We start from the raw sequence: 23,450 nt of genomic DNA, 5'->3' as shown, positions 1-23,450 counted from the left end.
TTCAGGTGACAGGGACCGCTATTCATTACCACCGGAAATGCCAACACTCCACGCCGAGTTCACTTACTTTTATTATCCCGGGGATTTTGTGTTTCCATGTAAGTACCAGTGGCGCAACAATAAATAACTTTTTGAATTAACATATCGACTTTCTCGTGCAATATTGCCACAACTCAAATTGTCTCGTTTTTTACATTTTACAGTTTAACCTGACAAAGACACATGTTGAAATTCGCAATACCGCCATCGGGGGTGACAATGGGTCTGGGGGGTGAGAATGGGTCATCGCTCTCACCGGCAGTCTGGAGGTCGTAGAGCAAAATCGTTCAAAAAGGTCTCTTATATTTTAGTCTTCTTGCCCTCAAATACATTCAATCTATTCTACAAGCATTCTAAGTAGTTGAAACAGTGACCCATTCTCACCCCCATTTGACCCATTGTCACCCCCGATGACGGTACATCAAAAGTTACGCTTATTCGAATATTTGAGCTCAGTTATATACTGCCATTCTACGCATAATTGTCCCATGTACATAGGAAATCCCAGCAAACATGGGACAAATATGCGTATGACGGCAGTATATGAAATATGCAAAATTAAACCAAAATTTTAAATAGCCGTTTTTGAAAATTTACAGATTTTGATTTGTGCCTATATTGCATTTGTGCCAGAAATCGTCGATATGGTCACTGTTAATCGTTCCGCTTCATTGTATTCGTATGTTACTGATAAGATACATTTATTTGTCGAGAAACTGTGTTTTAAGATTCAGTGCTTAGTTCTTGGAGTCTCGCAAGTAGTCGAGGGGGTCAAAAATCAAATATTAGTAAGAAAAGAATTATAGGATTTCTTGTACTTTTGTCTGACGAATATTTTAAAAATAAGTTAGGAAAATGTACTAAGTACGTCATGCAAAAATGGCTATTTTTAACCGCTTCTCCACCCCTCCGTCCCTAATTCTACGCATCACCTAATACCGTGGTTTTCACAATAAGGGCAGGTCACGGTACTCGAAACATATTCCATGATAATTTATTTGACTTCTCTCTAGTAATTATTTAAGGTCTTTTAAAATCTATTACTACACGAATACAATGGAGGAGCATGCAAATCTCCATGATAATAACAATTAACTCCTTGTAGTGCCACCATCGAAAGCATTCATCCATATCAACCCGGTTCAGATCAATTTTGATCTCGACAGCTGTTTGTGGTTTAGCTCTTTCGTTCTTAATCTTCACGAAAGTTTACTTCGGACGAACAATGTTACAAGTGGTATGAGCTCCCCTTCCACGCCGTCCTCGGGAGCACACTCCGAACCACAGCCCAATCTGATGTACATGGACGTGAAAGTGGAGGTCATAATGCCCAGAATAGTGTTTGAAGCACCCTCGGGAGCTCCTCAACAGAGAGACCGCCCCAAGGCGATGCATGTGCAGGTGTCACGATTCGCCTTGACAAATATTCGCGAAATGGGCGCTTCACGTGCTGACTTAGCTCAAGCTATTTCTTCGCTCCAGGAAGGAAGTCTAGTTTTTGGATCGGGCTTCCCGTCGAAACCGGGAGATTTGTGTATAGTTACGGATAGGATTTTGTCGCATATTGCGGCTACTGATGTCACTACATCTGATCAGCCCCTATCACCTAATATGCAATCGGCATTTAGCAATCTTACAAGGTATGCAATGTGGAGCGAACCACGTGATGTGTGGTGTATGAAACTAGACCCAGTATGGGTGGACTTCTATGGCGCACGATCCGTAGGTCCAAGTCGAGCAATACCGTTTGTAGATGCCGTACCAATCACCATTTGGTTACACGGTCGGTCTGATATAGACATGTTACCAAATGACCTTACAGCGGAGCATCGATCGAATCCAGACTCTGTTAATATTCCAGATTTAACAGCATCTCATGAAAGCATAATCTTATCAGTTGTCGGCCTCAAACAATCACTATTAGACCTGAATGTTTCAAATGGAAATATTCAACAGAAGTTTCGGCAGGATAGCACGGATACTAGTTCATCAAATCGTAGCTCCTTATGTCATCCGCCGTTGATTGGCGATAACGTAAAAAAGAAAGCACCAGGACGGAATGAAAATATAAACCACTCTCCTTCAACTAATCCCAACGTACCCGTAGATAGTACTGCAGATGCAACGACGATGGCAGATCTGCACGTGATAGCACATGTTTCAAATTTAGTTAGTGTTCAAATTGATCATTACCAGTATTTGTTTCTTCTGCGCTTGGCCGAGGAACTGACTGAACTGGCTACGTTTTTATCGTTAGATTCGAAGCGAATCCTACAAGCGGTAACATTCATATAATATAATTCAGATTGCCCGAGTTTTGGAGTAACTTTTGTTTTATTTTTTAGGCAAACGTAGAGAACTCTATCATTGTTGGCTGTGTTATACCACAGGTGGAAGTTTCACTTGTGATGCCTTCACAAACTCCAGGCAAGGAGTCGAGCGGTGGGGATGGGGAAAGCGTTCTTCCCGATTCCGCTAGTTTAGGTGATGATCTTCTTACTAATGGTAGAGTAGTGTCAAACGAGATAGCGTACTATCAATAGCAAGAAGTGGTAGTCTAATTTGTTCTAATTTTTACTCGTGCAAAATAGGTTCAGGATGGCCAAACTCAATGGACCAAACAAGGAATTCGAACATCTTTAGCAGTACAGATTATCCTTCGCCTATAGCTACCGAAGTACCGGTGGAAATTCAACATCATCCTGTTCCAAACACTCATGGGTAAGAAATTATTTTAGTTTGATCAATCAACTTGCCACTTTATATAGCGCAGGCAAGTAACTTGCATAATTGCACTTGCTTCTAATTTCAACTGTTAGGCGAATTGAATTGAGTAAGTTGTTTAACTTGATCGCGAATTGAACGTCTTAACTGCCTGTAACTTCTGACAAGACAATTGAATCCAACCGATTGATCAATTCCCTCGCCTAATCTTAGGTTTAACTTAGCTAAACTTAGCATAAAGAGGAAATTCACTATTCCAGCTAACATGGGGCAACAAATTTGCACATCAGTGCAGTACATGCCATTTTTTAAAATGTATCATGGCACGCATCCCGCGCAAAATAACGACTTCAGTTATTGCGAAAAAAAAAACCAAGATGCCGGTTGAGTCCAATATACTGCCGTCCCAAGCTTAGTTCTCCCATGTCGTTTTTAGTTGATGGCCCTAGTAGCCAACAAAAAAATCCATCAATGGATTAATTAAGAACTAAAAAGGATTGCTGGCAAGCCTAGCCACAGTTGGAATGGCACGTAAAAAAAAAACGACCTAGGACAATTATGCTTGGTACGGCAGTAATAGTCGCTATCAATAAAAATATTTTTTTGTGTAACTAATGTGTCTATTTAAGGAGTTCAGGTCTGTTCCTTCATGTCGACGAAGAATATCAAATCAGGAATGATTTGCGATTTGGGTATAACCTATTTATAGTGAACAAACATTGTTTTATAGATTCCGTATAATTACATAACGCTTTAGAGGGTGGGAGGGTATCTATCACAGCACACACATTTTAGAACCCTTTCATACAAAAAAAAAACGTTACGAGGGGGTAGGTGGGGGTTGAAAATAATCATTTTTCGCGTTATGTAATTTGTGAATGAACCCTTACCTGATAGAGGAAAGCTCACTCTGTCGGATACATACCGTGGTTTTCTCAGGAAATGCTTACTTAAGCATGAATTTGCCTTCCAATGTTTGATTACAAAATAAGTTACGCCCAAATCGCAAATCAGTCCAAAAAAATCATAAATTTAGGCATCTTAACCTTCCGGGACTCGCATGGTCCTGGATCGCTCACGCAGTTTCGCCTTTGTTGTGGACGATAAGCAAGGATATGTTATCGATCATTTAGTAATCTGCGTTTTATCGTTTAGTAGTTTGTTGATAACTCATTCCAGAAGCTAAATTTTAAAATGCGTTGTGTGGTGAAATTCTAGTGCGAAGGTTTCTCTACAACTCTGTCTAACAACTTGTTCTTTGAATTTCACTAATAACTGAGCTATAGCGCTAGTAGCAGTAACTTTTACTAAATGATTGAAATTTTGCTATCATTTAGTATGAGTTACTACAACTGACGCCTTAACTTCGTTAATAGTGGAAATCAAACATCGACCTGTTAGGCAGAGTTGTAGAAAAATCTTCGCACTAGAAGTTCACCATACAACACGTTTTAAAATTAAGCCTCTGGAATGAGTTATCGACAAACTACTAAATGATCGAACGCAGATTACTAAATGATCGATAACATCCTTTCGAACGTGTTTCACTTTTTACAATGGTGCGAGTCCCGAAATGTTTAAGATTTTAAAACAATTTGCGCTATATTTCAACTTATACTCGATTGAGCAGTAACAGTAATTGAATGGAAAAATATATTAAGCTCTTTTAGTGGAATGTATTAAACCGTCTAAGACGAATTAAGTACTGTCCATTTAATTCCACTGGTGGAATTAAATGGACAGTACTTAATTCGTCTTAGACGGAGTAATTGTATAATCTAAACACCATCCTATCTCTCCAGACACAATGTACAAATTCAAAGCGTTCCAACGACGTCATCGACTTCTGGTGTTGCATCGGTTGAAACACCATCATCATCAATTGCAATTGGAAAGCCCCAACAGCCGCTGCAGCAATCATCCCAACCGAGAAGCCGTAGCTCTGGAACCGATTCAACGTCATTTTCCAAAGAAATCAACTCTGGTTTCAGTTCGGTGAAGAAGGGTTTCTCAAATTTCATGACGTCGATCGATTCGGCTCTGAAAACCAACATGTCCGACGACGTAAGCGATACGCTGTCGGTTCAGTCTGACCTCAGCTCTGATTCGGATAACTACGCGATGCTGCTAGGAGATTCGGAGAAGACGGCGGACTGTATGGATGTGATGTTCAAGCTCAACCCGTTCAACAACGACAGCAATATGAAGGTAGCACCAATCGAGGTGGCCAGCGAAGTTTGCGAGGATCCTTATCTGACGAATATGTCATCGCCGTCCGAACCTTCCGAAGCCAGCAGTTTACGCCGAAGAGATCTGGTTTCGATGGTTACGTTTAGGTATATCTTAACTTAATACATTTAACTATCTAATTATACATTTATGTTTATGTTTCCTTTGTGGATTTAGGTTAACTACCGTAGAAGTTATTCGGCACAATGTGGGAAATACTTCGTCCATTAGACTCCAGGTATCCGCTGTTAGTTGCGATGAGTGTGGTTCAATTCCGTGGGATGAATTTCAGGTATGGATAATTATACGAAGACGTTTTTGAAACAGAGAGAATTAATCGAAAGCTCATCATTTAGAACTCATTATTATTATTTATTTATTTTGCTACTGTCTAATGAGTATCAGTTCGTCGGATGCCAGTTTTCTAGTGTAGTATGAAATTGTTGGATCGCATAACTAAAAGATTGGTAGCTCAGGCAAGAAAATCTGAATTTTCTTGTAAACATCGTTCAATAGTGTCTTCTTTGACTACTATTATATTGCCATCGAGCATTGACTGAAATTTTTAAAAGAGATGTACTTAGCTGCTATTTTTTTCAAATTTTAATTTGCATTTTTAACTTCATGTGTCGGTAAACCTCATATGGGAAGAAGTTGTTTGAACTCCCCGTACTTCAAAGACGACCAACTGAGAATATACTACTATAAGATCTTAGAAAACGAAAGCTGTAGAAGAGCTGAGCAGTTTTTGTTACAAAGCAATCGATTTTGTTGGGTGAAACTTGCTTACATTACTCAACTAATGAAACTTAGTTTCTATAACAAAATAAAACCCAGTAATCCACCTAGCGGTGAAGGTGCCTTTCACGTGTATTGTAAAATGTAATCAAAATCTTTGGGGGGATAGAATCCATTATTTTCATCATTTCACATATATTTGCGTTAATTGGAATGCATTTCAGCAATATCATTTTTTTTTAGATTTTGACGTTTTTTTTTGCCTTTCTCGTACAACAAAGGCTATCATTTTACTTCAAAATCGAACTTTTACAGAAGGCTCGGTAACTCATAGCGTTGTATATCAATCGACTCAGCTCGTCGATTTGAGCAAATGTCTGTCTGTCCGTGTGTATGTATGTATGTGTGTGTGTGTTTGTGTATGCACAGTAGCTATAAAAACATTAGTCTAATTTTCACATAGTATTTCTCGGCCAATTTTCTCGCAACAGGTTGCATTCGACGCAAAATATAACGTAGTTGATCGCTATTGAATTTTATAACGATAGCATATTTTGAAAAATTGTAAATATTAAAAAGGTTTTAAACATGATCATTGAATAATAAAATGTTATTAAATGCCAATTTGTTGAATTTGTTTAAAAGTTGTAAATCACAGCTGTATATAACAGCATTGCCATCTTACGTCGAGTAATGGAACCATATACCAAGCATTCGACAAAATGATGTGTAATAGACGAGTGCACAAGTCAAAAGCTTTATTATAACTCTGATTAATCTACCTAATGGTAATGATGTCTTTTCAGAACAATGTGGTTAGTTATTGCCGAAATAATACATTTCAAACAAGTGTAATAAAAACTTGTAATGCACGAGAAAGGCACCATCACCGCTGGGTGAAATAATCAGGGTTTTTTCAATAACCCCGGAACTCAATGACCAATCGAACCAGTTTTAAATAGGAAACAACTAGACCGCATTCCAGATAATGCTAAATTACAAAAAGTGTGTCTCACATTTTTCACACATACACACATATTCATTACACACATACAGACATCACCTCAATTTACCGAGCTGAGTCATTTGGTATGGTAAACTGGCATTCGAATAAACGTATATATGGTGAACTGGCATTCGAATAAACGTGATTCAAAAAAGGTAGTTCTGTTATTTCTATTTAACATTTTTAAATTATTTTTTTATTTTTTGAATTTTAAATTTTTTCCTACGCCATTCTTATTATTTCGACTTTTTGTGTTAACGAGCTATATTTTCTTCTACTGATCATTTAAAAATCTCAATGTTACTTGCTAAACAGCCTACACAAAACTTAGAATGGCGTTTATCAAAATAAAAAAATGCAGCTGATATTATGAAAGCATTATAAAATCAAGTGCTAGTCTACACACGTTTTCCATAGTTTACTTTTTTTCTGCCCTTGTATATATGCCCACGTATTTTTTACCTCTATTCGTCTATTACATATCAATATAAAGATTTCGTATGTTTCGTTGTCAAAATAAAAAAAAACTAAAATGATAAATATTTCGAACAGTGACATTCAATTAGGCATGATTCACGCGCATATGAAATCTTGAATGATCACCAATAGCGTTCGATTCTTTAATTCTCCGTTCTATAGGTACATTCGAAGTAAAATAATTCATCCATAATCGTGAATCTAATATCAAAACATTCAAACAAATTAATGATATATTCATCAAATCTCTTATTATATCAAAGTGTTAATCTGTTGAAATTGTTTATTTATTTGCATGCTTTCTCTATCTTCTATTTAAATATCAATACTTAATAATCAATCGCTAAACACACACAATATCAATTGTCCTTAACCACGTGCAAACAAATTTGAATGTATGTTTCGACAACCTCTCGCAAAATGTGCTTTTATCGCTACGCCAACAACAACAACAACAACATCGACAACAATCAATCAACAAATTACAAAACCTGTTAAAAACTAAATGAACTGAACGTTTTTGTGATATATGTGTGTCTAATCCCGTGTCTATATAATCAATGAATGTCGTCTGATTGGTACGTGATAATCGAATACAAACATCAACCATCGATGCTGGAATTGTATATGTAAAAAAACAACCCGACCACAACGTCTGAACTGCTAACGGAATGGTTGTGCTTTACACGGAAACTGTGGTGGTTGCGATTGTGTTTATGTGGGCGCCTATGCCACATTTTCCGCGCACGTGCCTGCAATAATGATAACGCGGTTGCATCACTCAATTGTGGCTTATCCCGTCAACACACGTATTCACACATTCACAGAGTGACCAGCATAAGTCGAAGGTATTTATTAGTTTTGATTCCATAATTAGTATTACTTTAGTTTTGTAAGGTGTGCCCTTTATGTCAGAGAGCGAGACAGAGAAGGAGAGAGAAAAATGTATCTGCCATTTTAAGAAAAAAAAATCAATCTTATTTTAATTTGATCTCCGTCATTTGCTCGATAAAATATCATTCAAGTTTCCTGTTGTTGTGTGTTAGAATTAAAAACAAATTAAACATCGAACGTCGCTGTCGCATTCATTCGCTGTTACTTGATTAACGTTGCACATGCATTTTAATTTTACCAGTTCGCCAGACTCAACCCACTAGCTGGAAAGTGAACTTGTCTCAATTAGTGAACTGTTTTTCCGGGTTGTATATAGGGATTATGAATATTTATTCATAGGCATCGGTTTATCTTTGAGGGATATATTAAAAACTGTAAATTAATATTTATGATTGGTGTGAATTATTTCGGCTTTGCAATTTTTTTATAGAACGATTTACGCAATGTTACCCAATACCCATAGGCATCTACTAAAATATTTCTTCTTATCGAGTGTAACAATGACAAGATATTTATAATTTTTATAGCGTCATTAAATGATTTCAGTCGTATTGCATTAATCAATTCCTACATCTTTATTTCACTCTCGTATTTCACTCTGGCATTCATATACAGATGTGTTCGACTTGCAATTTGTTTTTGGTTATTTTTGGCCTTTGGATTTATTCAAACATTGAGTTGATCCCACGAGAAATATCACAAAAAATCGAATGAAAATTAGGATACAGTAGGCGTTTGCTAACCTTTTTTTTTAATTGGGACACTTTTATTTGGGGGTTCGCTAATTGGGTCAAACCCCAGTTAAAAGCAGCCAAACATCAAAATCTGATGTCAAAACCATGTTGACTTTCATTTTCGTTCTTGGCGGGATTAATAAAATTAGGCGTTCTTTTGTTCAAGGCTAAAAGTAAACAACAACGACCCAATTAGCAAACAATCACTGTATATTAAAAATTTTGTGTAAATTGAGGTAGGTACTGATAAAATCCAATCGCGTAAAAAGCGATCCCAGTGTACAAAATTTTATTTTCTGATAAAAATACTCATATTTACTCATACCGTGACATGCCCTATTACCGTGGGGTTAAGGACGTGTCCACAATAAATTCGCTATATAAAATTTAATTTGTAACAATCACCCTTGAAAACTATGTCGCTTCAATCAATATTGAATACATTTGAAGAAAAAAATATGTTTTGAACTTCAACTCATGAAAAATAAATAAAATAGTGTTCGACATTTAACTCATGAATATGCCTAATACCGCGTACATTCCGAAGAAGATTCCAAATACCGCGCATAAAATTGCCTAATACCGTGCCCTATCAAACAAGCTCGAAATATGAACTTAGAAGCACATGTACAATAAAATATGTAAATAATTGAATCATACACAAATTTTAATTGAATTATTAGGTCATTTTAGTATTAAACGTCATATAAAATTACTGTTTTACACAGATCCCTACTAGAAAAAGAATCATTTCCTTGAGAAGTTAGCAACTTCTCAATATTGACGGTTTAAAAGCGTTTATTGATTTTTCAAATAATTTATTCATATTTATTTAGATTTTAGATAGGTGATATCCAGTGTCTATGTAGATGACAATGGGAGGATTTGTATTCAGATGAAAAATACCTACATTTCTAAAGGAAGCTGTACTGAAAAAATATTTACGTCAACAGTCTGTGGTAAATACCACATAAATGATATCGTATTCATATGTGCTGAACGACATAATAAAGACGTTTTGTATGTTCATTGGATGTATATCATCTTCAAGTCTCCCAATTGAAGCATCCCTTTTGTTAAGTTATGGAATAATACATATCGCAATATGTAATTCATCTGGATGATGCTCCCCTAGTTATCCTACGCATAAAATGTCTTAGATATCTAACATGAATGTTTCAATACCTATACGATATTGTCTAATGGTCTATGTATCCAATCTGATGGTTACGTTTTATCTTTTCGAGTATAAACTTCACGGTATAGCCTAGTCACGGTATTAGGCACTACTGGCGAAGAAGATGACCTAATACCGCGACAATTGTTTTGATCAATAAAAGTGTAAAAACAAGAATTTTAAATACCATATCAGTACCCAGCTCATATTTTATAGCTGTAAAAATGAGCTCTACGAGATATTAGAAGTAAATATTATTAAAAAAATAAGTTACAAGACTTGGAAATATTACCATAATTTTAAACGCTTTGCTAAGCAGATGAAAATTTTAGCTGGTCGAGCCATACATTTTCACATTTATTTTTTAGCGCCTAATTTACGTCACAAATACCCACAATAATAATTTGCTAACATTTTCTGCTATATATTTGTCCACTTAACCAAATAATGTGATGTGCATGGCAGACAGTTCCTCTATATATTCATCAATTTGGATAAAATCCACGGTATTAGGCAATGCGCGGAATTAGGGCAGGTCACGGTATCAAAATTTCAAAAGTTTTGCCGATATTTTAAGGCAGTCAATGTGGATGATTCTCGACAACCCAGAGTTAGTGATACATATAGGGGGAATGACGGCTTTGGCAGGTTTTGTTCTATTATTGGCAGGGGTTTTTTTATGACTGACTAGGCTCAAATTTGGCCAAAACATTCTTTGCATATCAAAGAATATTGTGGCCAAATTTCATAAAATTCGGTCGACAAAAACCCCCTGCCAATAATAGAACAAAACCTGCCAAAGCCGTCTTTCCCCCTACTCAACACTCTTGTATTATCTTTAATCTAATTCGTTTTCTGAGTTGGACAGTGTTGAGAATTAGATGCTACATTATGAGAAATTCAAAGAGATCAAATTGAGGTATACGTGGGTATACTACAGATTGTCAAGAAATTATCAGAAATCATCTAAATCGTTTATAAAAAAGATTACTAGGTTGACTGTTATTTTGTTTAGCTACCGAGAAATCGTTAGGTCTAGTCACCCGGCCGAAAACTTGGAACCTATAACTTTATTTAATAGTCCCTACAAAATATCACTTGCCATGAATTTTGGCTTTTACATCGTACCAGTGTTGTAAAATGTCATTTGCATTCGTTTGTATAATTTTCCCAGAACTTGTTTCAGAAGGTAGCTATCAATTCATGTTGTATGACGAACTTATAGCGGTTAAATGGGCCTACAACTTTGTCTAACAAGACTTTGCTGTAAATATGTAATCTGGGGCGTGGGAGGCAAAATGTCATTCAAATGACATTATGTCAAATGACACGTGACATTTTGGAGAGTTTTCACTCTCCAGCCTTTGATGTTATACTTAGAGCAATGTACCCTTGGACAAAAATATAACCCTACTCAAGCGTTATGAGTACATTCAAAATTATGGAAGAAATTTTGCTTCTAAAGAAAGTTATGAGCAAATTAGTCAAGTGACATGCAGATGACATTTTACAAGCCTGCTTGGGACTTAAAGTAAAATTATGTTTAACATGATAGAATCATTCTGCGTCTTTTCGCATTACAGTTCTGTCAGCTTTTCCCATTCAAGGGTTGTTCACAAATTACGTAACGCAAAATTAGACAAATTTGAAACCCCTCTCATCCCCTCGTATCATTTTTGTATGGAAGCTTAAAATTATTTGTTTGTGCCATAACGCTTGAACTGTCCCCCTTCCTTCCGCATTGTTCAGTGAATGTATAACTACAACATTACCAATGGCAACAACATTGTCCTCTCTTGTAAATGTTGGGACAAACTCAACTCGCAGCAAGGGTTTGTTCCAAACTGCAACAAAATACAACAATGACTGCCTGCCGCGCATTTAGAAAAGTAGCCCGTTTCCGATGATGTTTTTGGTTAAAAAAATCTTTCAGTTATAATTATTATACACAGCGCAGCACTCTCGAAGTTGGGTAAGGCCTGTATCTGGAGTAACATGTAACTTCGGTATAAAAAGCGTACTAACTTTGTTCCGGATAGAACGGATAGACAATATGTGGTCACTTTGCTCAACGTTACAAAACCATAACTTGGTAGTTATTCCAATTTTTTCAGAACAAATCTTCTGATTTAATCTGGCAAACTAAAAGAACCAACAATTTGGAGACGGTTCATAAGCTTAACTCAAAATAGAAAAAATATGCAAATGTTGCGATGCGATAATGGGCAGTATAGTTGTAGAACAGCGGTTCTCAACCTTTTTATTTAGAGGTACCCCTTCAAACTTATTCTTTCATTGAGGTACCCCCTATTTTTTCGCTATAAATGAACCTAAGTATAACTCATAAGATACATTTAAAACGGATCTGAAAACTAACGAAATTTATGGCTCTCCAAAAAGTTGTCTGAAATTTTCGTTATTCCATGCAATTGTTTAATTTCAATTTATATATCAAGCTTCCTACAAGACTTTAAGGACATTAGGAGGCTTCCGAGCATCTTGAAAGGAGGTTTCCAAGCCTCCTGATAGTAGGGTTTACCGAGCCTCCTGATAGGAAGCCTGAATCTCTTGAAAAAGGCTTACAAGCCTCTTGAAAGGAGGCTTGAGCCTCTTGAAAGGAGGCTTCTGAGCCTCTTGAAAGGAGGCTTCTGAGCCTCTTGAAAGGAGGCTTCCTGAGCCTCTTGAAAGGAGGCTTCTGAGCCTCTTGAAAGGAGGCTTCTGAGCCTCTTGAAAGGAGGCTTCTGAGCCTCTTGAAAGGAGGCTTCTGAGCCTCTTGAAAGGAGGCTTCTGAGCCTATTGAAATGAGGCTTCTGAGCCTCTTGAAATGAGGTGTCTGAGCCTTTTGAAAGATGCTTCCGAAAAAGAGGTTAAAGGTGGAAGACGGTGTCCGAGCCTCTCAAAACGAGACTTCCGAGCTTTTTAAATGGATACTTCCGAGCCTTTTTAAAGGAGACTGTCAAGTTTATTGCAACAAATTAACAGAGCTTTCCGGAAAGGCCTTCATATCTCTAAAATAAAGGCTTCCGAACCTTTTGATTATAGATTTTAGTTCAGAATAATATTTTTCAAAATTTTGCCTCCATTAGTAAGTCTCCAATGTAATCTACCATTAAAGATTTAAAAAAAAACTTCACACCACGTTTTGTCCTAATGATCTTTTGACCCACTGTACTGTTGGGGATGGACAGGATTCAAAAGTCTTTGAATTACCGATCGCCATGCATATTATGTACAATACAAAGTATAAGAATAAAAAAATATCAAAACTTTACGAATGTGCTTTTATTGGAATTTAAATACATCCGCCATTATGCATTTTTGTTCGAGGTACTCCCTGGGGCCAGCAAAGGTACCCCCAGGGGTACATGTACCCCAGGTTGAGAACCGCTGTTGTAGAACTATAAATGGAACATAATCAAAATTTTTGAACACAAGTGGGGGTTGATTTCCAAATTTCTAGAACATTTGTTTTGCTGTAACAGAATGCAATGTTAAGCTTATTTCTAAAAGAATATCAAAATCGACATAAGACTCTTGTAGGAATTATTTATGGGGACAGCGTTTCAAGTGCAACATACATTATTTAGCTGCTTGAAACATTCGTCCAACGGTGCAAAACTGTTTGTCTACATTTGCGACTTTGGATCTGATGAAACAACAGGGTCGATTGACATATTACTATTACACAAAACTACAAAAAAATATCTAAAGCAGAATGAACTACGATATCACTATTACAGCTTTTGCTACAACTTCACATTGCTTGCTTACAGGCACTGTCGTATTGTAATACAATTTTACATATTCATATTTCGATAAAAGAATTACCGGCTTTGGGAAGTTTGTTCTTATTATTGGCAGTGCTCAGATTGGTATGGATATTGAAAAAAGAAACTCCTCGCCGATAAAAAGATAAACCTGCCAAAATTATGTCATTTCACATTAAATGATTCGTATGTTAGACACGATAGTTCACAAATAGTATACAACCGTATAGTCATTTTTATTTTCACTGGTTTTTGTTGGGCATCTGCTCCTTTGTACAACTTTTAATACATATGCAGTATTCTGCTTTACACATTACAATTCGTTTGGATCAGGTTGCTCAACTTCAATCTCAATCTTGTTAATGTTAATTTTTGCATCTTCATTATTTAACACATTTGAAAAAAAATCTAATTATCAACTTGATTTGAGTAAGAAGGTGCATATTTTTTTTGGAAATGTACCTACAAAAAAAAAAGAAAAACTACTCTACACAAAGCATAACTCATAAAATAATTCATAATTTTATTACCGAATGAAATTTTCAATCCAATTCAGCATTAGTTATTCAGTATCAATCTACAATTAAGAAATTGAGACAAACTTCGTGATTTTCTCTGAACGGTTTGTCCTACTGGTTTACTCATGAGATCAACGCTCAAACAAGATTATCAACGTAGTTTAGATAGCCTAGAAGCATTGTGCTTCATTTTCATTACTCAAGTGAATTGAAGTACTCTGTGTTTTAAACATATTTGCATAGGAAGGCAAAAGTTTTGCCAAGTTACTTGAATTTAACTGAGCTGATGAACTTTACAATAAATGGTAATCTACAACCAGATATTAGAGTTTCGATGAATAATATCTAGTTAGGTCCATATTCTGCATGAGTATCGTATCCTGTAATCGCACCTATTGAAAAACAGTAACAGTTATTATCACTATCTCAGTGTTTGTTTTTTTTTATTGAATCAATTTAGATTCTATCACCTAGAATAGATTTATAAACGCTGCTCTCGGAAATAACTTCTCACTTCTCTCTCTATGATGAACATTTTATTTTGTATCTTTTCCTGATTTCGATACGTTTTTTTTACTGATGAACCATTCCAGTCTACTCTTTCTTCAAATTGAATTGACAAATTTGTTATTAGAATTAAGAGCAATCCGTAAATTGAAACCAATTTCCTTCAATGACTAATTTTGCTTTTTTCTGTATTCTCTGCCTTTTCGGATTTCATTTGGAAATATGTATGCTTTCTGTTTGTGTAATTAAACATCAATCACTTGGTAAAAAAACCTTTTCAAAATTCAACCAAACCGAATGAACTTGACATCCACCAACGTATACTAGACCAAGTTTGGAACTAGATGTAGAGCATGGAACGTTGCACCGCATAACCCGGAAGCACCGCCTTGTGTCGCTATTAGATTAGAGGAAACTCTCACGCTACCGGCCGATTCTCTTAACATCACGGATAAGAAGTCCATCCAGAGGTAATATGGTAGTTCTCAGTTGAAGAGTTTATAAGTCCTTCTATATATATTCTTTTGTCTAATTCTGTAGTTGGTTTAAGCGAAAATTGAACGTTGAAGTGAAGAACATCAACCTGCAACTATCGATGAGCACTGTCGTGGGCTTAGGAGATCTGGCCGAAGATGAGGTTATCCCAACGCCAATCCCAATGGAAGTGATATTGGAGAATGTGAAGATCAACTTAATCGAAGATCGTCCACCGGTAAACATAACGTCGCCAGGAACGCTTCCCATGAACATAGCAATAGGTCGCATGTTAATAACCCGCGATGAAGCCGGTGTATTCTATCTGCAACCAATAGATAAAGAAGAAGCTGTTCACCCAATGGCGATCAAAAGATCCGATAGGGACACCAACCGAAAAGAACGTGATCGAGAAGTACTGTCACTACAGTTAGTGATGCAACAACTTAAGCTGGATAACGAAAACTTACGTAAACAGCTGAGTGGCAACGAGAAGGCATCCGAAGCAAATAAGTAAGAAATTAGTATTATAGAAACCTTTCATCTATCAAATATAATAGGTATTAGGTATTTGAATGGCAACTTTAGTATTAGGATTTCATTGTTTGCATTTTAATCATAACATTATAATTGTTTCAGAGTAAAATTCCGACAAGAAAATGAAGTGCTTCGTACGTATCTCAAAGCGGCTCAGGATGACGTGAGCACCCTGTTGGAGGAGAAACGTACTCTGATGGACACGATTCGATCTCTGCAGAACCAACTGACGGCCCTGAGCGACACACATATGAACGTAGCCGATGGCAAGAGATAGCACAACTGCATGGACTGCATACAGTGCTGTGGTGAAAACCCATTCTAGTGGTATCAGCCAGGGAAGGTTTATCGTGGATTTGATTTATGTCGCATCCAGAGATTCAGTTGTTTGTTACATGTTGCAGTTTGATGCTTTTCTTTCTACTAATGATATATTTTTCCTTTGATTGGCTCAAACTCTACACTACAGAAAAACACAGTCTTCGATAGATGATTGTGCTTTGTTCATACTAGAGAATTGTACTCGAATAAAATGAGTATAATGTGCAAGGCCATGACGTAAGCCAAACTACGGGTTTAGTATGAGCATGGCATAATAAATGCTATTAACAGAAGTTATCTAAAAAACAAAGAATTCCAAATTAAAACAACAATCAGGGTTACTGTTCCGGTTCTTCATTTCATTACTCCCATGATTATCCAAAAAGTCCGGCGAAATTGGTCCATTGTTATATGTACTTACTATTTCACGATGGGATGAATTTGTTACATTGAGATGAAGGATGGAACAGTTTCCCTAGAAAGAGAAGCGAAACAAAAGCACCATTAAACATATAGAAAGCAACTAATCACCCACCGTAAAGCCTGTATGAGTAAGCAGTCGGCAAACAAGGTTAGTCAGAGAAATACATTGTATAAATCGGATATTTATATGATGTACTCCAAAGGTAGTTATGGTTCGGAATCCTTTCGTTTGCTTCAATACGTATAAAGACCATTAAAGAATCAATAACAAAAAACGGAATGTCAGGTCATTTAACAAAAAGACAATATTCCAGTCATTTATTGCAAAGAATGTGTTTCGCTAGACCTCTTGAATAAACTCGAGCTTGCAGAGGCTCTGGAGACAACGAAGCAGCGAACCTCTTCATACCAAACTGACTCAAACACAGACCAAATCTAACTGTCGCTATAAATGTGATTTCACTGTGTACAGTTCCGTTCCCGTGCACTAACCTGGTATTTAAAAAATAGTATGATGAACTGAGTCTTCAGAATTATTACCCCGATTGATGGTTGTTTAACATAATTTGGTTTGAAACAGGTACAAATTTTTGAATTATTAAATTTCTAGTAACTTCATGACATTCCTTATTAACATCATTCACGTTTTCAATAGGTACTACTTTTAAAATTTGTTTCGTTTTGAAATATATGCTCATTTTTTCTATTAAATCACTCTGCAGAAAGAATTTATCTACTTTCGACTCCCGAGGAAGTTTCGTATAGTATCCTATTATTCCTGTACATCAAGAAAGAGAAACACCGCTCATAATTCTTTCTCAAACTATGCGAAGCAATAGATCAAAAATTCCATGTTAATCAGTACGATTAATTTTCCTGGTGTTAGCGAATAGGTAGTCATTTCTTGTGATATTAATTTTAGTTGCATAGGCCAGTTACAAAAAATAGATGCTAGCATAAGCTCTAACTAAAAGTATGTACGCAAGCCTTTCCTGTTGTATCGATCACCTACCTTTTATAAGAGAGTAAGAAAGGTTGGCATTTAAATTTTTCATCCGGTACGAAACTAGGAACCAACTGAACGTCTGCGTTAGGAACAAAAGACTTATTCATTGAGTTAGTTCATAACCAAAGAAATAAATCCATGTGTATTTTTGTAGTTTGTTAAAAATAAAATACCTTCTTTCATCTTCTATATTATTTCTAATAATAGCTTCGAATTTCGAAAAGAAAAGTAATTGTATGACGAGTATCTTTCTTGAGATGCTATAACAGTCCAACGGAAACAATTCCCAAAAGTTTGATTCAAGAAAAACAATTCCCAGAATGTGCCATACCCCGGTATGTCATTTCCAATGAAAGCATAAAAATCAGTGTAAACTACAATAATCACGCAGGTACATTGAATGAGTAATAACATCATAGTTTCGCCTCATATAAAGGCGAATGTTTGAATCAAATATTGAATCGAAATCGAAATGATAGACTCTTATTGGTAATGTATTTCGTGGAAATGGTTATCAAGTTCTAGGAAATGATTTTCTAGAAAATATTTCTGGACAAGCGTTAAGGTTAGGTTACAATATTAAATGGGTTTATTTTAAATTTAGGGCATAAGAGAAAAAAAATCATAGGATAGCGAATAATGTCTATTTAAATGCAATGTTCGACGGATGTTAAAAACAAGAACAACTAAGAATTTCCAGATTCATATATTTACCATTATTGCAATTATTGAAATATTCATCAGAATCAATAAAATGAGAAAAATCACGCAGTATAAAATGAAGAGCTGTATAATACAGATATCACATCCAACCTTTTTTTTTATTGACGAAGGGTCTCATATTTTCATGCAGAGTGTAATAGATATACGATTAGAAAAACCTATATTAATCCTCCTAGCAATTCATGTTTTCAAAATGTTGTGATACTTCAAGAATTTTGTAGAACAACGACATTTAGGGGAACAGTGTTTTTATGCTCTTAAAAGCTCGAAAATCACTTTAACATGGACAAAACGGGAACGGAACGAATTGCAATGTTCACAAAACTTGTACAGCACACCAAAAGCTTTCGTATAGAGGTTGTTGCGATAGTTTTCGGCGTTTATATCTCTTGTTAGATTTTTTTCAAAATGGAAAATGGCCCAAAAACACTAAATCGACTTGAGCCACCTCGAAATTTTACCCGAATTGGCTAAAAATTTGGCAGGAAGCTTATTTTAGCAAAATAATTGTGATTCTGAGCTGACCGGTTGAATTTTTGATACTTTTTGAAAACATGAAGAGGTCTAATATACATACGATCAAGATTTGAAATTCCCATACTAAATGTACGAAAAACCATTTCATCGAAGAGATTGGATTTTGATTTTTAAATATTAATATAGCAAAAATATTAATAATAATTAGCAAAAAATTGAGCTGTCTATTCTTGAGTGATGCGTAGTCGTACAAATTCCAACTTTGTTTTATATATATCAGAAGAGATGATCAAAATTTAAAACTTCGATGCAAATTGTATAAAAAACCATTCCATCGAAAATAGTGAGTTTTGATTTTCAAAGAATTCCAGTTTCATCATAACATTTTCCCTTCTAAATAGAGGAAGAAAAAGAAACTATTCTTGTGTGATGCGTGGTCGTACAAATGTCAACTTTGGAAATTTCTGTGAAATCTGGGAATTATTTTTGAAATACATTTAAAGCAAATTTTAATTTTATTATTGCTATTTCAACTTAAATAAAACATTTCATTTGTCAATGACAACAATTAAAATGTGAAACAATTTTTTTATCGTATATTATCAAAGATTCAAAAACGAAGAAATCGTTGAATTTAGCAATTTTTTGTGTTGCCACGGCTTGAATAAATGTCGCCATTACATATTTAGAAATTTGATTTGCCTGCTAGAAAACAAATTTGACAAGTGACTTGTAGCTGCGGACTATAAACTCAAATTTTCTCAAAAACAAGTCTCACTGAGAAAAATGTTAAAGTAATATTAACTATCGATAAGCTCTTTATATAACTATTTCACTATGTTGTTAGTATAAACGAGTATGTTTTTGAAATTACAACACAGTTGTTAATTTTACCATGCTCACGGTTAAAATAAAAACGAACCGTAGTGATGAAAATTTGCGATTCAATCACAGCCGCCATACTGTGTGAAGAGACATTAGCGGTGGAAATAAATTACATTGCGTATTTCTTGAGCCGTAATTTCGCATTTTTTACTCTGGGCGTTATGGTAAGTATTAATTAAAGTTTAATAAGCGTCGAATAAAAAACACAATTTCTTTGCTTTTATCATAATACAGATTACTTCGTTCGGTTCAAGACAAAGATTTTTTCTGTCGTCTTTAAAGTGACTCTGATCAAATGACCACCAACATAGAAACCGATGTTAGTTCCGATGGAAGTACCATAGCTGCTGCCACTAAATCTCACCGAATTCCACCGACACAGTGTCCCGTTCCCGATAAAACACCAGAATGCTGACGAGAACCTTTGCTTTCTCTAGATTCTGCGTTGATTTCTGTCACGATGCTAGCTCTCGCTGGAGGTTCGTTATTCCCATCGAGATGTTGCGGTTGGAGAATGGTGTTATCGGAGTTTATCCTGTTGTTTTTAATCGAGACATTTTGCATAATTATATGCAAGTGGAAACGAGAGTGCAATATAATTTACTCAATACATTTGTGTAATAATATACAAATTTAGAAAAATAAACAACAAAAATATATGAGCTTCATTTTCATTAAATTTCCAAAATACATACTATTTTTAATAAGGTATATCAACAGCAAATTCATTTTTATTTTAAATGCATCGCATAGTAAATTTTAATACTGGATTGTAGTTAAAACAATCATAACCATGATAATTTTGACTGCTCTGTTTCGCTTTTAGGCCATGGTAAAAATAAACGCTTATTAAGTTTAATACAAACGCAACATGTAGTCTGCACAAATCTAGTGGCGTTGTGTTTTTAATTTAAACCTACAATATAGTAATTTTGACTTCAAAGCTGCTCTCAGTGATGAGAAAGAAAGCATAAAAAGTCAACTACCATTTGGTCGGGGTTCTGCTAAACTGACTGACTTGTGATATTTTATTAGTTTAAGGAAAACGGAAATCTTTTTATATAAATTTATACGTAAGTTTGCTGTAAGATGTCCTCAGTTGATATCCGATAGTTCTATTAAATCTGAAAAACGAAAGCTTGCGCCGTTATATGGGTAATTTTTTGTTGGCGCTTGGTGTGATTTGGCAAATGATAGTTGATAGTTGGTTCTGTAAAGTATCGAATAAATTTGACTAGTCGCCACTAAAATCGAGATATCAATATCACTAAAGTATACCTTTTAATAATTTAATTAAAAAGGGGCTTTATCCACCAAATCGCCTTCATATTCCTCTTTTCGAGAAATTTTAGTCAATTTTAATACGAAGCTAAGTAAGTCTTGGTAAATTACTCGGGTGATGTAGAGGCCAATGGTGAATTGAAATGGCCGCTCAAGCAGATAAACAAGATAATTCGAGGTATTGCAAGAAAGTTCTTCATCTCATCAAATCAAAGAAGTAAACGCAGAGTTTGAAGTTAGTTTTAATTTCAATTGAAAACGATAAAGACTGGTTTATTATCTCTATTGTCTCAATCGTTTCAAGCCACAAAAACAAGCTCATCGCGGCCTGATACAAGTGCTTATTTGTTGATAACAAAGATTTTTTCGCAAAGCCTGTGTAAAACAAGTCAAAATGCAATCTCAGCACCCCCGCAATGGACCTTTTTGAAAAGGAATTTATCATAGAGTATATCCTTCCGAATCAATATTTTTGTTAACAAATTTGCCTGTAACAAAAAATCTTAAATTTGGCTGCTCTACTGCTGTCTTTCAATGGAGCAACCCGGAGATAAAGCTGATATTTTGTGTTCAGATGTAAAGTGAATCGAGCAAGAACTTAAAGTATTTGAAATAATCTCTTCGAGTAGTCAATACAATTAGTATTCTCCAAGTTTTCTGTATTCAAACAAATATTATTACGATAAAATTAAGATACATAACCCGCATACATTTACAAATTCTGACTTGCTTCAGAAACCGATTTTTTACATGATTTTAGAACCTGGAAAAAATTGGAAACTCAGGGAATTTTCCCCCAGATCTCGAGTAGACACCATAGAATAAGAAGAAGATGGTCAACATTTAACAACTCCATGCAAATTGTAGGAAAACCAATTCATCGATGCCAAAAAATGTCTTAATTTGGTGTACAAACACATACATAGGTACATACACACGCATGCAGACATCATTTCAATTCGTCGAGCTGAGTCTATTGGCATATAACACTATCGTATTCAATAAAATTACAATTATAGGTGTTCGAGCCTTCATTCAAATATTCGATTTTGGAGTGAACCTATAATTTTAGTGTACGAGAAAAGTAAAAATAAAAACATTTTTTTCTTCAAATTGGCTGGTATTATTTATGTGAAAGCAGCATGATACTAACAGAAAGGGAAATGATGAGCTAATCGGTAAAGGAAATTCATCACCAAGTCTATGGTTCGATTTCCGGTTCGGTTGAGGGGGAAAGAAAATCTTTCGAATTGGAAATTTTCTAGACTTCTCTGGCTCTACGCCCACCACATAATAATGTATACAAAGGCAAAAAGGCAAAAGGCAAAAAGCCTTTCCCGAGAGGGGTAACAACAGATCTTTTCGTCTCCCAGCACAAACTCAAAAACAACTGATGTCGGTTTATACGCGGATTGATACTTGCATTTGCCAGAAAGCAATGTTTATGGCGGTTGCGAAGGCTACGCTTCAATTTAGGATGGGGAGGTATCGACAATTCCCAGAATGGGAAAAATACTGTTTTTATACCAAAATCTCGCAAAAAGTCTAGCTCATTACTCGCAACAGCTTGCATTCGGCGGGGAATCCTGTTCCATTGTTTCCTATTGAAAATTGGGCGAATCGAACTATGGGATCCCAAGTTATGACCAAAATACTATTTTTATAATCCACGAGGAAGGCCATTACCGCTACGAGGATTATTCGGTTCTTGCATTTCTCGAACACCAAGGTGTAACGAAAAGGCTATATGTTCACTCCAAAAATGATTTTCTAGACGAATTGAGGTGATGTCTGTCTGTGTGTTGTGTATGCATGTGGGCGAAAAAAATCACTCATTTTTTTAGGTACTAGGAATCTTGTCGCATTGTTTCCCATTAAAAAATGGCCAGATCGGATTATGGACTCAAAAGTTATGTCCAAAATACATATTTTTCCCAAATGCATGAGAAAGGCACCATTTCCGCTAGGTGGATTATTTTTTTTCTAATTTAGGATTACTTTTTACCTTTCTCGTATACTAAGTACACGTAAAGGCTATATGATCACTCCAAAACCAAACTTTTGATAGAAGGCTCGGAGACCCATAGTGTTATATACCAATTGACTCAGCTCGACGAATTGAGGTGATGTCTGTTTGTGTGTATGTATGTATGTGTGTGTATGTGTACAAAATTTTGTAGGCACACTTTTTGGAACTTAGCATTGGCCGAATCGCAACAAGTTCCGTTCGACTGAGAATCCTCTCCCATTTTTTGCTATTGAAAATTGGCCAGATTGGACTATGGGATCAGAAGTTATGGCCAAAATACTATTTTCTATACTCAAAACACGCTAAAAACACTCACTCATATTTTTCAGTATTTTTTTTGCACGAGAAAGGCACCAACATCGCGTGGTGGATTGATCAGGTTTTTTTTCCTAATTTCGGCATGCAATAAGCCGCTCGCTTCTGAGACATATAATCGATTAAGCAATATTTAATCATCTTTGTATAAATTATCATAGGCCTCCCA

General features: G+C 35.7%; 1 protein-coding gene across 4 annotated transcripts in view; it reads left to right on the top strand.

The window, feature by feature from the left end:
- Nucleotides 1-18,350, top strand: part of LOC134213009 (bridge-like lipid transfer protein family member 3B) — a 48,493-nt gene extending 30,143 nt beyond the window's left edge. For 2 of the 4 annotated variants that reach the window (XM_062691453.1, XM_062691454.1), the window contains 10 exons: nucleotides 6-98; nucleotides 1,145-2,319; nucleotides 2,385-2,544; nucleotides 2,631-2,760; nucleotides 4,566-5,099; nucleotides 5,170-5,284; nucleotides 8,041-8,061; nucleotides 15,138-15,280; nucleotides 15,351-15,797; nucleotides 15,924-18,350. In XM_062691453.1, coding sequence (XP_062547437.1) covers nucleotides 6-98; nucleotides 1,145-2,319; nucleotides 2,385-2,544; nucleotides 2,631-2,760; nucleotides 4,566-5,099; nucleotides 5,170-5,284; nucleotides 8,041-8,061; nucleotides 15,138-15,280; nucleotides 15,351-15,797; nucleotides 15,924-16,098 — 2,993 coding nt within the window. In that variant the 3' untranslated portion in view covers nucleotides 16,099-18,350. The remainder of the gene's footprint in view (nucleotides 1-5; nucleotides 99-1,144; nucleotides 2,320-2,384; nucleotides 2,545-2,630; nucleotides 2,761-4,565; nucleotides 5,100-5,169; nucleotides 5,285-8,040; nucleotides 8,062-15,137; nucleotides 15,281-15,350; nucleotides 15,798-15,923) is intronic. The other 2 variants (XM_062691456.1, XM_062691455.1) reach the window with 2 other exon arrangements.
- The last annotated feature ends 5,100 nt before the right edge of the window (nucleotides 18,351-23,450 follow it).

Source organism: Armigeres subalbatus, chromosome 2 (genome assembly GCF_024139115.2).
Source record: "Armigeres subalbatus isolate Guangzhou_Male chromosome 2, GZ_Asu_2, whole genome shotgun sequence".
Classification (NCBI taxonomy): Eukaryota; Metazoa; Arthropoda; class Insecta; order Diptera; family Culicidae; genus Armigeres; species Armigeres subalbatus.
Note: the sequence above shows the minus strand (reverse complement) of the source record. Positions and strands in the feature narration are given on the sequence as shown.